Raw genomic sequence first — 16239 nt, forward strand, 5'->3', positions numbered from 1 at the left:
ATAAACATGATTTCTAAAAAATGCCAAATAGAAAAATATCTTTGTAACAAAAAATGGCTATGTTGTATAATAAAATTTAGGTTCATTTGGGAACCCAGGAAGCCTAGAGAAGAGGTATTCTGTTTAATAGTGAGTGCTTACTGGTCTCTCATGCTGCAGAATTGATGACTTCCCAGGTTCATACTCAAAAATACTCCTCGGCTCAGAACGAAATTTTCTTGTGTCCACTTTTCTGTCTGGAGGATCCCAATCATGCCTGGTAAAAAAGCAGAAATTACATATTAAAAATTATCTACGTCTAAAGCAATTGCATAAAACCATTCACTTTCTGTTTATGACGTAATGTTAGTATAGAGCTTAAGTTTCTCAGAAAAATATATTCTTTTGCTCTGATTACCAAAATAATTTAAAGACTCCTTTCTCAAATTTCATCTTTCCTTCTAGTTTTAGTTTTTCACAAGACTATCATTCTATGGGCTTAACGGCTTGTACAAATGTTTGTTGATACATAGCTAGTAAACGGCTTGCACACCTCTGGGTGACAAACGGCACCTGTGTGCGCTAGTGTTTCATGGCAGCTGTGCTTCATGAAGTTGTGGAGGTTTATACTCTGCTCTACGGCCAGGCATCCTTGATTCAAAGTGACAAGGAGCAATACAACCGCCAAGTTTGATCTTATTTATCTTGTAAGTGGCAGCAGACTTGAGCTAAGAAAAGCATGCACATATCTGTAAGAATAGCTCCGTGTACTGGAGATCTCCCCATGGTATTATCCTTAAAAAAAAAAAAAGTCAGGTGTTTTATTCACTGCACAGGAGATCTTGAAATTTGTTCTTTGTCCTGAAATATTTCCTTCCAGAGGCTGCTAAAGAGAGACTAAAGAAAGCTTTTCTAGAAATCTAGGGCAAAACACCCAGATATTTTGGAACAAAGTACCCTGATAATTTGGATATTTCCTTTGGAAGAGACTGAAGCAATTCTAATTCGAAATAAAATTCTGACTTTATGGCATAATGGAAATAGAAGTGCTCTCAGAGACTGGAAAATTAGGGGCAAGTCCTGACATTAGAGCAAAGCAATGGGTGATACTTGAGAGAAGTACTTTGAGATGACATATATGAAAATAATCTAGAAAATTTCAAGGGATCATCGTATTTCTCAATAAAATCTGATTTCTACTAAATATATTGACCAAATAATACAGTAAGTTTTAATTTTTTATTTGTTTTCTGGAGTGGAAGAGATGCTATTCTTGCATAGACAATTATTTCTCAAATAAATTACTTCATACTTTTAAAAAATAACATGAGGAAGGAATTGGTAGTAAAAGAAGAACTTTGTCACATTTGATGTCTCTGTCTTCATGGTATTCCATATCCTACATTATAATTAATTACTCTCTATGTAAACATAATTATGGGATGGGTATAATACATGAGTAATTAATAACCAGCCTTCACACCAAACAATTTCATATTCTTATATATTAGATGATAGAGTGGTGTGAGCTTTGGGTTTACTCAGATATGATTTTAGCTCCTGGCTTGGACATACCAGCTGCATGACCTAAGAATGTTACTTTAATTTTCTAGAGCTTGGTTTCTTTCTCTCTAAAATGGATTTAAAATAGAACACGTCTCATTGAGTTGTGTTCCGGATTAAATATCATACAGAAAAAAAATGCTTAGTCTAGTTCTAACCTCAGACTGAGCTCTCAATTAAGATTACCTTTAAGTAGAATTTATTAATCATAATTCTAATTAAAAATGACCCAAGGAAAGTTTTTATACATTTTAATTTACATGTGAGAAGCTTCCATAAAATTATTTCAGTGGGAAAATAAAAATTATTGTCATCTCAAAAACTTGGTAGAAGTGAGTCACAGAAGCCTTGTTTATGATTTATAAATAATCATTCTTGTTTTCAAAAAGATATGTTTTTAAATAAGAGGGGAAATTTTAACTTATTAATAGGCATAATACTTCATATCTGAAGAAACAAAATTAACAGCATTGCATCTCTGACCTGTTATTTCTACTTCATTTTCTTCTCGTATGTATATATTAACCAAAAAAGTAAATAGGACCAGAAATATAGTATAGCAGGTAAGACACTTGTCTTACATGCAGTTAACCCTGAATTCATTCCTGGCACCACATATGGCTCCCAATACCCTCAGGAGTGAGCTCCTTGCACAGAGTCAAAGTTAGACCTAAGTCTATCTGGGTGTGGCACCAAACACTAACAACAAAGATACAAGACTGTACATCCCCTACTTCAGGTCTAACTCAGGTCACTGTGATTTTACCAACACTCTTGTGAGACGGTTCGCTGCAGTCTCAATAGAAGCCTTCTACATGTTGCTTGTAGCAAAATCTGACATACAACTTGGTAAAGTAAGCACAGATTCTTCTACTGAATGGCATGTTGCTTTATTATTTTTTTTTTATTTAATTAGGATCTTTTGGGGAAAAATGTCTTACTTTTCTGTTGAAGACCGATCTCTGGGTCGCAGTGAAGGGACTGGTGGAGGAACATGTGGGGGAGGGACCGGAGAAGAGGCATCCTTAAAGACATCAGTGCCATTATCTGATTGGCTTTTGGAGAGGGGTCTGTAGGTCTGAGTCTTTGCTGCTGGATGTGACTGAGCACTGTAGGGTGAGTTATACAGGCCTATCAAGAAACAACACAAATAAAACAGAGGCAAATCATATTATAAAATTATATTGAGTTATGTATAACCCACAAAATGGCAATTGATGTTGTCAAAATAGTTCCGTCTTGCATGGGACAGAACCTGGTTCATTCTCTGGCACCACCTGGTCCCTAGAGCATCACATGGAGTACTTTCCAAAGCACAGAAGTTGCAACAGCTCCAAGTACAGTAGGATGTGGTGCAACCTCCCGCTCCAAGTAAAAAGCATATTTGTAATGCATGCATTGCCTGGCAAGGTCCTTATAATTTATAGAAATTATTAATTTACTGATCAGTATTAATATATTAACTTGTTATTATGTATTATGTACACATGCATTGATTGCAGTATATCCCCATCAATTATTTTGGAATTAGTAATAATTTAGATTGGTACCAGAAATAAACTTACAGATATTCAGCATATTTTCTCCTGGATAATTTAAACTAATAACATAGTTAAGATTTCAGAGGAAGTTTCAAAGTACCTAACAGAACTGTTTAAAAATATGTTAATTATTTTAAAAGCTATATTTACATAAAATAATTGACATGTTGATTATGGTTAAATAAAACATTGAGCAAATTATACAGACATATGTGTATATATGTGTACATATATACATGCATATATACACACATATATGTATGTACATATGCTGTGCAAAGTTTAAGGAAACAAAGTCTCAATAATCTTAGAGCACATGTAAAGAAATGAGATGTAAAAAGAACTATGATTGAAAAGAACTGGTTATGATAACAAAGGTCAAATGAGGAAAATATATATGAGAATTAAAGAATTTTAGAAGATGACAATTGTTCAGAGAAGATATCTTTGAACTGGCGGGGATATATATGATTGTGTGTGTATGTGTGTGTGTGATATGTAGGTTTAGTTTAAGGGGAGCAGAGATGGCACGGGGTCAAAAAGGCAGAACAAGGCATAGAACTGCAGATGCAGTGTTAGTGAAAAGAAAAAGAGTAGTTGCAGTTGCTCTATCTTCTGATTAGATTCTGTAACACTAAAGCTCCTGCAATATTTTATGCAACTACTGTTCCAAGTTACAATTTACAAATTGACACAAACTTTAAGATGCAAAACATTTATTTAGACAACTCTGAACTTTCCAGGCCTCCAGCCTTTGAGCTAAATCTGTCTACTCATTTGCTTCTTCCGAAATTACAATTCCAATTAAAAGAGAGACAAGGGACGACTTTGTCTGGATTCCACAGGTGGACTTCCCCTTTCGAGCTAAACACAGAAGGGGAGTTGTGGTCACTGAGGTAAGAAATACAGGAGAGGGAAGCGTCCTAGGCAGCCTCAACTCTCGCCTAGAGGAAGAGGACCAAAAGTTAGAGGTTTTGCATCTTGCTAAACTCACGCAGTCCTTTTCCCGACCCCTCCATTTCTGGAAACTTGAGCAGAATCCCTAACAGTTTTAAAGGGTGTGAGCACTGGTGCTTGGGTTTCAGGGAGTAGAGAACCTCCCGCAGGTCAGAGGCCAGACTGGCAGGAAAAGCCGTTCTGTAAGGCTGCAGCTGCTGGAAGAACAGACCTAGCTTGGGACCCAGCTCTGAACCACTCACCAGGCCCGAGCTTGATGTGACAGAAGCTTCTGTGTGGAATCCCCAAGGTGACATAGAGGAGAATGCAAGGACAGAAAGTTGGGTTTTTTTGCAGGGCTAGGGGGTGGTCCTCACTCTCTGAAGTCAAAGTCACATCACAAGATACCAGTGCAAGTGGAAATATGCCTGGTAGCATGTGAAAATGCTTCAAATAGAAGTTGCACAATTATCACTAGCACTGTCATCGATTTGCTCATGCGGGCACCAGTAATTTCTCCATTGTGAGACTTGTTGTTACTGTTTTTGGCATATCGAATACATCAAGGGTAGCTTTCCAGGCTCTGTTGTGCGGGCGGGATACTCTTGGTAGCTTGCCGGGCTCTCTGAGAGGGACGAAGGAATCGAACCCAGGTTGGCCACGTGCAAGGCAAACACCCTACCCGCTGTGCTATCGCTCCAGCTAGCAAAGCTAAGAAAAGTGGGTCACCAAAGAGGATTTTTTAAAAAACTTTCCAGGAATAGCTGCATTTTGGAGCAGACATGGACCAGGTCACAAACTGCATTGATTCGGTTTTTTGTTTAGTGTGTCTGAAAAAACATCAAGCAATCTTAATTTCTCTCTTTCTCTCTCCTGATTAGAGGGGATCTTCATCTTATTTTATTCCCCATTATAGTATGTTCTTTCATCATGTTGTTAGTTAAATATTCCTGAAGTGGCAAATAAAATCACAGTGGAATTGAGAAGACAAAAGAGTATTAGTCCTCATTTCCATGAGAAAAGAGCCATCATTTTGTTATGCATGCTCCAACAAAAGAAAAGAAAGATCCAAAAACCCAGTGAGCAGAGTGATCAAAAAGAGATTGTGAAATTCTTCCAAACGTGGCGGAGCTTAGTCATTGCAAGCAAGGAAACGCATCCTACCTGCATTATATGTATAAGGAGTATTATACATGTCAGAGTCATCATCTAGAAAATGAAACATAATTATTAAGATAATACAGATCCGGTCACAGCAGAACTTCAGAGAAACAACAGAAAGTGTTAGAAAAAGTTTCTTAGGCATGCTCATTGTGCCATTTTTAATACTGCTTTTTATTGCTAGGGTTTTTACCCACTGGTCTTCTCTTGCTTATTTTCTATCTACTCGGGCCAACTCCCCACAACATACAAGGCTGATCTCTAACCCTCTCTGCTCCAGGCAGCTTTTCCTGAATTTCCCTTCAGTTAGTGTTTTAAACATCTTACAACTTCAGAGACCTATAGCTACTCACTCTGCTATGGAGGTGGGAGAGAACTGGGCCTAAAAGGTCCGTTTAAGCAGACAAGACTTAGAGGGGAGAGACCCCTAAGGCCTGGTGCTCCTCTGGGGATCACCTCTAAGAAGTTATTTCTGTGGCAGCTCTGGGGTGTGGCAGGAGCACAGTTGCTGGTGACTTAACGGGTAACAAGAGAACAAGGAGGAATGGTGAAAACAAAGAGTGAGGGCCCTCAAATTATCTAATGTCTTGACATTGAACAAAACATATGAAAGATGAGTATGTGTTCTCCTGCCCACAAAGGTCTAATCATAAAACAGGACAGTATACACACCCGGCTTATGCACCATGTGAATTTGCTTAAACATTGTCTTGTACCAGTCCTTCGGCCGGTCAACCGTCTGTGAAAGAAGATGATCCAGTGGTTAGCAATATATTCCAAAAGAATATAGTTTATCCATGTTTATTCTCTCTCTATTTGACCTTTTAACATAGTTTATTTCTGTTTTGTGATATGAATTGCTGAGCCTATTTCTAGATGAGGATATCAAAGATTTCTCTACGGATGCAAGTGTTTTATAAAGGTATTACCCTTTGTTTGCATTTAGGCTGAATTTAAACATTACACATTAGGGTTTTATTAGATTTTCCCAAATTACTGTTGTAAAAAGAACTCTATAGAACTGATTTTTATACAAGCCTATCTGTAAAGCCTTTACTGAAAACAGTAGCAGTGCTGTAATAGTTGCCTTAACTCCTTTTTGTGACAATAATCATTACCTTTAACTTTTTAATAAGTATTCTGTTCAAAATATTTTTTAGAATTAACTAGGGAATATATTTGGCAGAATACAAACTGTACTCTGCTCAGACAAGTTGTAGATAAGTAAAAATTTGATATTTACTTGTCTGTGATTCTAAAACTATCAATGTAATGAGTGAGATCACAGTAAATCTTTAAAATGTAGAGAGTTTGGAAGCACTTTTCTGATTTTGCTTTACCCTTGCTTGTGATTCTCACAGCCCAGAATATCTAGATCACCCCAGTACATGAAAAATCAGACTGTCAGGTTCACCTTGGCAGCTATAGGAGGCAGTACCAGGGTTTGAACTCATGACCTCATGCTTCAAGCCAGAAACCATGTTTCAGAAGTCTTGAAATATTTTTTTAAATGTAATTGCAAAATATATGCAGCATTTTCTTTGTTTAACTGTAAGTTCATTAAAAGTCCAAGCTCCATATACATGTTTTTGACATAATAGAAATATTAGGCTGTTGTGGAGAGAAGAAATTAGTGTGGGATCAACCAACATTCAAGACCTGGTTCCTTATGAGTCTAATCCTGATATGAATTTGGGCAAGTTAGGTCACCTTTTAGAATTTCCATTTTCTTCTCTCTAAAATAATATTATCTAATGTCTAACATAGAATGACTATGTAAATTGATTGATAGGATGTATGTTAAAAGGCATAAGTATAATAAAATCAATTTAGGATGCTAGATAGAACTCTATATGTAAGTAGTCATATACTTATATAATCATAAGCAAATATTTCATTTGGCAAGATGGTTAGCTCACCATTTCTGAAGATGCTTAGGAAAATTATTATCATTCTGCCTATAGTTGCTAAATATACCTTATTTTTTGAAATATTTCTCTTGATTATAGAATATTAGATTAAGGAGGCCACAGAAAAGTCCTTGTACTTGTTAGACTGAGCACTGGTTGAGTTTCTATCACGACTTTCTTCTTAGAAACATGGCCATTGTATATTCCCCCTGAACATAAGCACTATCTCTGAATTTATTTTAATCTCTAAGAATATATGATTCTTGAGATCAGCACAAATGTAATTGAGATTAAGGACAACTTGACTATGTTGTGACTCATTATCTCTTCATTCATTCTTTGTGCAATGAAAAAGTGAAGTGACAGATGGGAAGGGATACATTAACAAAAAAGGGAATCCAATTATTATATGTCGGTTTAAACAAAGAAGTTGAACCTCAGGATATTTGTCATAAAAGGCAATTTTTTTCTTATATTAATCTTCATTTTTTACTGTATTTCACTAAAGAAGACAACACATAAGTTTGTACAAAATGGTTTTCAATCATATCTGGGATACAACCAATAGGAATAAGGAAGCCTAATAAGTTAGTTATATCACTGTATATGGCAATGTATCTTGACAGACAGGATTTTTTTTTTCACTTGCCAGAGGGCACATATGAGGCAGGAACTTGGTTGTGCCATCTGCTAGCTTTATATGGTGCTTGCAGAGATGCCAGCAAATGCCCTGTGAGTTGGCAAAGGGGAATATAAGACTGGAAAGAGGGAATACTAAAACTCTATGTCCCTTTCTAAAAGAAGTAAGCTAAGCATTTATAGTTCCTTTTATAAATGTCATCATGGAGATTGTTATGGCTAGATGAAGTCAGTTTACTTTTATGTGTAGCCTTCAAAATTATTTTGCAGAAAAAGTAACTACTTATAATTTCCCATTTGGGTATTTCTATAATCTTGATTGAGTATACCTGAATTTTTTACCTTTCTGAAGTTTCTAAAACATTAAAATGAAGTCGATTTGGGCAGCGATAGCCAAAGAGGGACAAGACACATATTTTTTTACACAGCAGTATAGAGTTACGCTGTTCAAATTTTGCCCCTTTCTGGCTTTGAAAGTGCTCAGATGGTGTAATATTTGAACTAAAAGAAAAGACTCTTGTATTTCACTTAACTAGCTGGCCTTAATTACACAACCTCAAGGGATTGGAGCCCTGGCGATTGTTGTTGTTATTGTTCAGAATGGCAGTAAAAGACTAATACAGACATCCCGGGTCACATGACAGAGGCAGGCTGGGGACCTGTTTCCCTTCCTCCAAATCACTCAAAGGTACATTTGTTGATTCTTGGCTTTCTAGAATTTCCAGGTTACTTTACAAAATTCTGTTCCTTCTGTATAAGCTGGTTGTCTGAAATGATACTCTAACATGATCCATTGAGACAGTGGTGTGTTTGGAGTATACACTGAGCAGGAAGCCTGTGTGAAGCAATTCCAGTCTGATGATCATTACTTTCTACACCGATGAGAAAGAAAAACAACCCTGGAGATTCTTGGCCTGCTGTGGCTCAGAGACAGCCTGACTCAACATTTATAAACACAGCTATACTTGGGGATGTGCTCTGCAAGGCTGACAAATTGGAAATGTGAATAAGAGCAGCATTCACAAACCTGGCCCTCCTTTGTAAAGTTTTAAAAGTCTGAACAAGAGCAAGATTATACATAAAAATGATGATTTCACATAAGGAACTTTTTTACCGCTTGTATTTAGCTTCTAGTTTGTAAGAGGGAAACTAACTCTGGGTATCTAGCATGTGTTTTCTTATGCATATCTAAATATGTTTTTGACCTGACTAGATAGAGAATATAAAATTTTCCTACTACTTGATTGCATTTACTATTTACAACATCTCGTTTTTTTTTTTTTAGGAATGAACAAGCAAAGTCATGCTATTTAAGGAAATTGTGTTAGAGATTAAAAAAATAAAACGAACTAGCTTTGAAGACCCATTTTTATATATCATTTGTTGATTTCAAAACATCCAGAAGCTCCCAGATAATTTTTTTTTTTAGAAAAAGTCTATAGCTACTAAGGAGCAGGGATCTCCTAATTAGTGAAAGTGCCACTCTTTAAAGGCCAGTTAAACACAAACAATGATATAATACTGTCTGACACTGCATCCCTAGGTTATTAGAAGAAAAGATTATTTAACCATTTTGAAATCTTAAAAAGGGAAATAAATGGCAAAACACCACCACCAGAACATGTCATTGTCATAAAATAAAGACCATTAGTCAGAGTCCCCAGCTTCTACTGTCACTTAAACACTAAAGTCATTTAAATACACCTCCAACAAAGGTTTTTTTTTAGTCTTTTCCAGTCACATTCAGTGTTTCCAGAATCTAACAAGTCAAAACCCCAGCAACTGCTATACAGATTTACTTTCTGACTTCTAATTATAACAGATTCTTGGAATGACTAATTTTTAACTTCTCTCGGTATATAGAACATGAAACCCTCCATCATAAATACAAACCAAGCAGAGATGAGCCCTCCAACCATTACATTTCCTTTCCTTTCCAGCTTTCCAAGCTTACCCTTGCTCTTTCTCCTCTGTCTTTCCCACTCTTTTCTCTTTTCTTCAGTCCCCAGACTGGCACAAAACGAAGAAGCTCTTGGCAACACCCCAGCCAAATATGTGCATGTTACAGGCAAAGTACATCAGTCCAAGCCCCATTTTTGCACCCCCCCCCCCAATTTCACCTGCAAGGGTCTCGCAGCTCTCATGCTGGTGCTCCGGCTTCCTTGCCTCACGCAGGCTAGTGCAAACCCTCTGTCTTGCAGTGGACTTGGTCTCAAGCCTGCCCAAGCTCTCCACAGCCGCCTCTGCTACTACTGAGCCCTGCCAGAAGGGGCTGCCCTGACATACTCAGTAATGTTTTGGCAGAGTTTAAAGACTAAGAAAAAAAAAATCCAAACACTTTCACTTATCATCCCCAGAGAGCTCTCAGCAGGCCAGCTGAAGAGGGACACCTAAAATGTGTATTTTTCTCCAGACCGTTTTTTTCTTTTCCTTACTTCCCTTTCCATGACATTAACTCCCTTCCCTCCAATTATCTCACCTCCCAGCTCCCAATTCACAGTTCTCAATCTCCTGGTGTGAACACACATCCAATTCAAGAAACAAGCCACTGGTTTATTTGCATTGCTCCTGGGGATTCAATGCAGGGAGAGAATTCAATGCTCTCCTTTCTCTTTCCTCTCTCTGTCCCTAGCTCTTCTTTATATATGTGCATATATAGTGTATATTAAAAAAGAACAATATGTGAAAAAGAGCAATATTAAAAAAGAACAAAAACAAAACATGCTTTTAATCATTGAACAGGACAGTATTTTTCATGATTAATGCTTAAAATGGAAAAGCTGCAATTTATCTTCAATGTACTTTACTACACACGGCATAATATTCATGAGAGTTCTGAAGGCGCATTCCTTATTATATAAGACCGCAGGAATGCACAAAGCCATCCACAATCCATCCTTTGTAGTGCCCGGGCACAGCCCTGGAGTGACACGCACGCCATCTGGCATTTCCTACCGTTCTAATTGCTGTGGGGATTCCCGACTCATCCACCGGCCCGATCCCCGGGTAATGCGGGGCCTTGATGACCGTCACTCTCTTCTCTTCTTCCGAGGATCTGTACAGTGGTATTGAGCTGGCCAGGGTGCCATCCAGGGACTGCGTGTGCTGCGGATAGGTGTCTGTGGAATCTGTAGAGAGCATTTGGTGAAATCTATTTAATGCATGAGGAATCATAAATTAATAGCATCTCGTGTGTGTCCCTGCCAACTATAACGTACAGTCTCTTTTCCCATCATGACCTCTTTTAATTAAGATATCTGACCCACTCACTGTTAGCATGTAGGCGATACTGTCTAACAAAATCCTCATGTTTTCATAACAAAGGGTGAGGGGAAGAATAACTTATTGAAGGTCCATGTGACTATAGCAGGTGCTGTGCTAAGAAAGCACTGGACAGGGCCAGAGAGATAGTACTAGGGGTAAAGCATGTGGCCTGTCCCAGTTCTATCTCCAGAACTGCTTATATCCCCTGAGCATAGAGCCAGGAGCAAACCCTAAGCACTGCGGGGTGTTGCTCACTTCCTTCTCTTCCCCCCACATACAAAAAGAAGACATTGTATGGGGTCAGAGAGGCAGAAATGCAGGTTAGGCACCTGCCTTGCCTGTGGCCCCAGCGCCCGCCCCAGCACTGCCTCGAATCACACCTGCCTGGCCAGGGGTCACTCCACCGAGTCCAGAGTATCCCCAAGCAGACAGCCCTGAACGTGGAAATTCATTGGACTCTTTGAGACATTTTGGGGGGTGGGGGAGGTCTATTTTCAGGTAAGGAAGAAGCTGCTGGGTTTGCTTTCTCTCAGACCATACTTCATACTCCATAATAAATATTGCATTATTTTAATAGTTAGATTAATTAAGGTACAAAGGTGGTGCTATGGAATGATAGAATCAAATATCCAAAACAGAGTCAACAACACTGGAATCAAGAGAATTAACCTTTAGCAACTGAACTTAGAAAGGTGCCTGTCAAGAGGGCAGGCTAGAGGAGGGGTGAGGGGGTGATTTGGGATTGGCACTGGGAACAGTGGCTGAGGGAAGTTGAAACTAGTGGTGGGATCAGGGATGCAATATTGTATGTCTAAAACTCAACTATAAATAACGGTGAAAATTATGGTGCTTTAATGAAAAAGATTTAAAATATTTCAATTAACTTATGCTATTTAAAAACATCGAAATGTAGTTTTGGAATCCTCAAACCATAGATTATTAGGTCTATGACAGAAATTTTATTAAAAAAATGGGAACAAAAATTTCCATTTTGTATGGAAAGTATGAAAAGTTTTGGCTTGCTGCTCTTCAAACCCGTGTTCTCCCTTGAACATGCATCTGGCTGGCTTTTCTCCATGTTTCTCTACTGGGTGATTCTCACTCTGGAGAATCCTGTGTTTTCTCTCTAACACCTACTTCTATCTTTCTCCCCCCTCACATCTTTCCAAGTAAATTTCAGTAAAAACTAACTTGCTTCGAACACACAAAAGTCTTCACATGTACCGGAGAGATAGCTCAATGGGTTAAGTGCATGCTTTGCATGCAGGGTGCCTGGGTTCAATTTCTGGTACCACATATTGAACCAAGCATGATTAAGCATGAGCCACAAGCAGAGCCAGGGGTAGCTCCCAAGTACTTCCAGGCATGGTTCCAAATAAAAAACACACAAACACACAAATTTCATATTTAAATATATACTTAGATGTAAAGTAAGTGATTTTTAAATTATTAATTATTTACATAGTCATGATGCTCAGTCATAATAACTTCGCATTTTTTTTACTTGACAGGTGATAATTTATTTTAAACATGTTTTAAAACAAGCAAAACTATGCTAAAGACAAAATAGGAGTATCTAGTGTCAAAGTATCAACAACAAAATTAACAAAAAGATACGAATTCTAAAACCAGATCGCTTTTATTTTTAAAAGCACTTAAACTCACAGTTTTTCATCCCTGAGAATAAAAGTTGTCCTAGACATATATTAAATAAGATTTATTGTATTTTTCTCTTCATGTGATCTTTATTAACTTTTAATATACTTTCACAAGAAATAAATTGGCACTTTTATGTACTGCATATGCCCTTTGTTCTTTGTTCCAAAATTTTTGTAAATCAACATCAATATCATTTATCTGGTTTGGCTCATAGTATATATTCCTATTTTTTAACCTAAATTAAAAGTTTTGATGACCAAGAAAGATTTCTAGCTGTTAACTGTCAGATTTGTCACTCAGAAAGGCTCATATGTGCATATGGATGTGACCTGATGTTTCAGGATAGCATTAATTGATTACACACAAAATGCATCTAAAATGACTAATTAATAGTATATTTATGTAAATTTCATAAATAAGATTAAGATAATTTCACTCATCATTATAAGGGTAAATTTAGACCCCTGGTAAATTTGTATCCCAACTGTAATTTCAATTTTGTTTTCAAGATAAAAGCATTTTAAATTCATTTCTGACGAAAAATGGATAAAACTATTTTATTTGTGATTCTTTATAAATGTATAATCTCTTCTCAGCAATTCCACATTGAGAAACAATGTGATATTTGAGAGTTTTTCATTTACTTCCAAAATGGATATGAATGTGGTAACCATAATAGTAATTTTCCTATTAAGCAGCACATATTTTTGGAGTACCAAATATATGTACAAATTCCCAGCATAATCAAATTGTGTCATAATTCTGTATTCACATATGGCTCATATTTTATGAACTTATGGTTTATATAATACTATTTTACAATTTAGTCTTTAATTTTATTATTTTTTCATATAGTTCATCTGTTTTCATTTTTCTAGTCCTTAGACCTCAATTAAACATAAACTTTCTTTACAATGGGCTAGACCACATATACTCCCCAAGATTTACATCCTCATGGCCCAATTGGAATTTGTTCAGTGTTTAAATGGGGAATTTCTTTCCATGTAGTGTAGTTTATATGCAAAACCTACCCATTGATAATGTTTTAATATAAAAGTCTGTCTACATTCTAGTGTTTACATGCTATTTGGCAGGTGGGAGCAACAAATCGTGCTCATTAGTAGGCAAGGGATACAAGAGTCAAATTTGATAATTATCTGAGAAAATGCTACAGTTCACATAATTTGTAGTTTTACTAGAGATGTATTATAATTCATAGCTTCATGAAAATCAAGATATGACAAACGTTCATTATAAAAGGACATTATGGACTCATTATGGACAACATTTTGGTCCTAAGAAGTCCTACTTTCTTCTATTCTAAAAGGACATCATTATAAAATTCATAGCCAATCCCAGGAGCAGTTTTAAAGCAAGATAGGTAAATTTAGAATTTTCCTTAATGAGTCTCTTGGCTCCTTTTAAGTAGTCTAGTTCTAAAGGCTTTGTTAAGCACAGAAGTTAAGTTTCACAGTGTGCATGCGGGATATTGACCTAAAATGTTCCTGGGTAAATGAATCCTATCCTAGTCTATCAGTTATTCTAACATCAAACATCTTCCCTGGGGAAGAAGGGAAGAAGACCACTGTCAGTGGGACAACAATGGCTTAATTGCTCCTTGGTGGCAGTTGGCTTTGCCCAGTTGCCATTTTGTGGCCAGAGGATAAAGCCCTCTCTCATCTTTTGGAGAAGTGGCCTGTGGCTATCCTGTCCTCCACCTTCTTTCTTCTTCCTGATGCCTTGGAAACCTTCCAGTTGCTTAGTATAGAGATTGGGTAAAGGGGAGTTTGGGGCCACAACACCCAGCTGTGCTCAGAAGACTTTACTCTTGGTTCTCTGCCCAGGGATCACTTTTGGTGGTGCTCTGGGGACCATATGTGGTGCCAGGGATTAAGTCAGGGTCCACTGCATGCAAGACAAATTTTGCTTTAATCTCTCTATTATTTAGGGCCCCGTGGACATTTTTCCAGCTTGGGTTCAAGTGGTAGTTTGCTGCTTTAATTTTCTTTTTTATGTTAAAAAATTATTAGTGTAAAAAAGAATGTTTTTATTGGAATATTCATTACATTATTTGTGTCATTATCCTGATATATCCTTTTCCCCTCTTAAGGCTTTTAAATGGTTAAATGATTCTTTTTTATATAACCTTCAATTTTTCTACAATGAAACTTCCATTGGACACAACCAGAGACTCCAAATTTAGAGGACATTTATCATCGTTTAAAGTGCATGATGTGAAAACGCGCTTGTGCTGTGAACTCTTGTTTTCCTTATCGGACACCTACTTTCCTTTCTCCTTCGCACCCCAACATAGAAGAGTCTTCTCCAGGCTCAGAGATTGATGCAGACCAATGTCACCTTCAAAGAGCTGGTGTCTATTTTCTCCATAAGGGATGTTGACTCCTCTAGGATAGACTGTGAAATGTTCCTGCCTCGTTTGGGGAAGATATGTTGGCGCTTTGCAATTCTCTCTTGTGGCTTATACCGGCTACATTGAAATTGTCAAGAAAACCGTCACTGTCAAAGGACTTACCGAGTGACCGGCCATGTTGCATGATAACGCTTGAATTGAATGAGCCTGGAAGCGAGTAAGCGGAAGGGGAAAATGGCCTTTGATAGTAACTCATTGGACTCACAGCACCTCCCGAGTTTCCATTCACTGTTATCTGGCTCTGAGGAAAGTACAAACACATCTGTTAAAGCACACAGTCCCTGGTAAAACACATTCCAATAAATGACTACCATTCACATGACAGCAGTCATTTTTTATTTACTTTGTCAGTTTTTATTTACTTTGAAAGCTGGTATCTGAACTTCATGGTTGCAGTATCTTCTCCACATTTGTTTTTGTGTGAAAATCATTCTCCCAAGTTAGAGGGCACAGAAGATGATACGAAAAAACAAAATTATCCAACAGTGAGCATACCACTTTGTGCATGGAGATGCAAAAAGGCAACTATAGGAATCAGTATAAAATAAATAAATGTGGAGGCTGGATTTGATCTTCCAAATTATGACTAAAATGATCAAAGTTTGATCACATGGCATTGCCTGTGGGATGTGAAATGCATGTTCTTTGACAAGAGGAAAGGGATTGGTCCTCGGACTTAAGAGCTCCTCCAGTTCCAGGGAACGGTGACTAAGACAAGAAACACAATCGTTTGAATTTCTATCTCATGGAGTGGTCTATTCTAGAAGAACCAAATACTTGGCAAAGCACCAGAAAGACAAGTAAAAAAACTGACTTCTCCATCATTTCTCTTCTATTTGGTTCTTTAACAGTTTATTCTTTATACTGTTTTAGAGGAATAATTATATCCTCGGTGGTATTTCAATTTTCCTGTTGGAAATAGTCTTACATATATGCAAATATGTTTTATAGCAGGCAACTTGGTGCCCATCACACAAACAACAAGATAGTCAATGGGTAATACTAGAGTTCAATCTGCTAACTTCACAGGGGTTGAAGGAACCACGAAGCATGCCTATCTATCTACAACATAGCACCAAGCATTGTGATTACATAACACATGCAAATAACAAGAAACATTAGTAAGACTATTTAGTTAAAACTGTACAGCCTGAAT

At 37.3% G+C, this 16239-nt stretch overlaps 1 protein-coding gene across 34 annotated transcripts in view; it reads right to left on the reverse strand.

Moving 5' to 3' along the window:
- The window catches only part of SORBS2 (sorbin and SH3 domain containing 2), a 345528-nt gene that overhangs the window by 51860 nt on the left and 277429 nt on the right, over positions 1 to 16239 (reverse strand). For 29 of the 34 annotated variants that reach the window (XM_055123778.1, XM_055123792.1, XM_055123791.1 and 26 more), the window contains 6 exons: positions 15186 to 15324; positions 10685 to 10857; positions 5853 to 5919; positions 5184 to 5228; positions 2484 to 2673; positions 142 to 256 (listed from right to left, as the gene is read on the reverse strand). In XM_055123778.1, the coding sequence (XP_054979753.1) occupies positions 142 to 256; positions 2484 to 2673; positions 5184 to 5228; positions 5853 to 5919; positions 10685 to 10857; positions 15186 to 15324 (729 nt within the window). The remainder of the gene's footprint in view (positions 1 to 141; positions 257 to 2483; positions 2674 to 5183; positions 5229 to 5852; positions 5920 to 10684; positions 10858 to 15185; positions 15325 to 16239) is intronic. The other 5 variants (XM_004610346.2, XM_055123801.1, XM_055123797.1 and 2 more) reach the window with 1 other exon arrangement.

This window comes from Sorex araneus, chromosome 1 (assembly GCF_027595985.1).
Source record: "Sorex araneus isolate mSorAra2 chromosome 1, mSorAra2.pri, whole genome shotgun sequence".
NCBI lineage: Eukaryota > Metazoa > Chordata > Mammalia > Eulipotyphla > Soricidae > Sorex > Sorex araneus.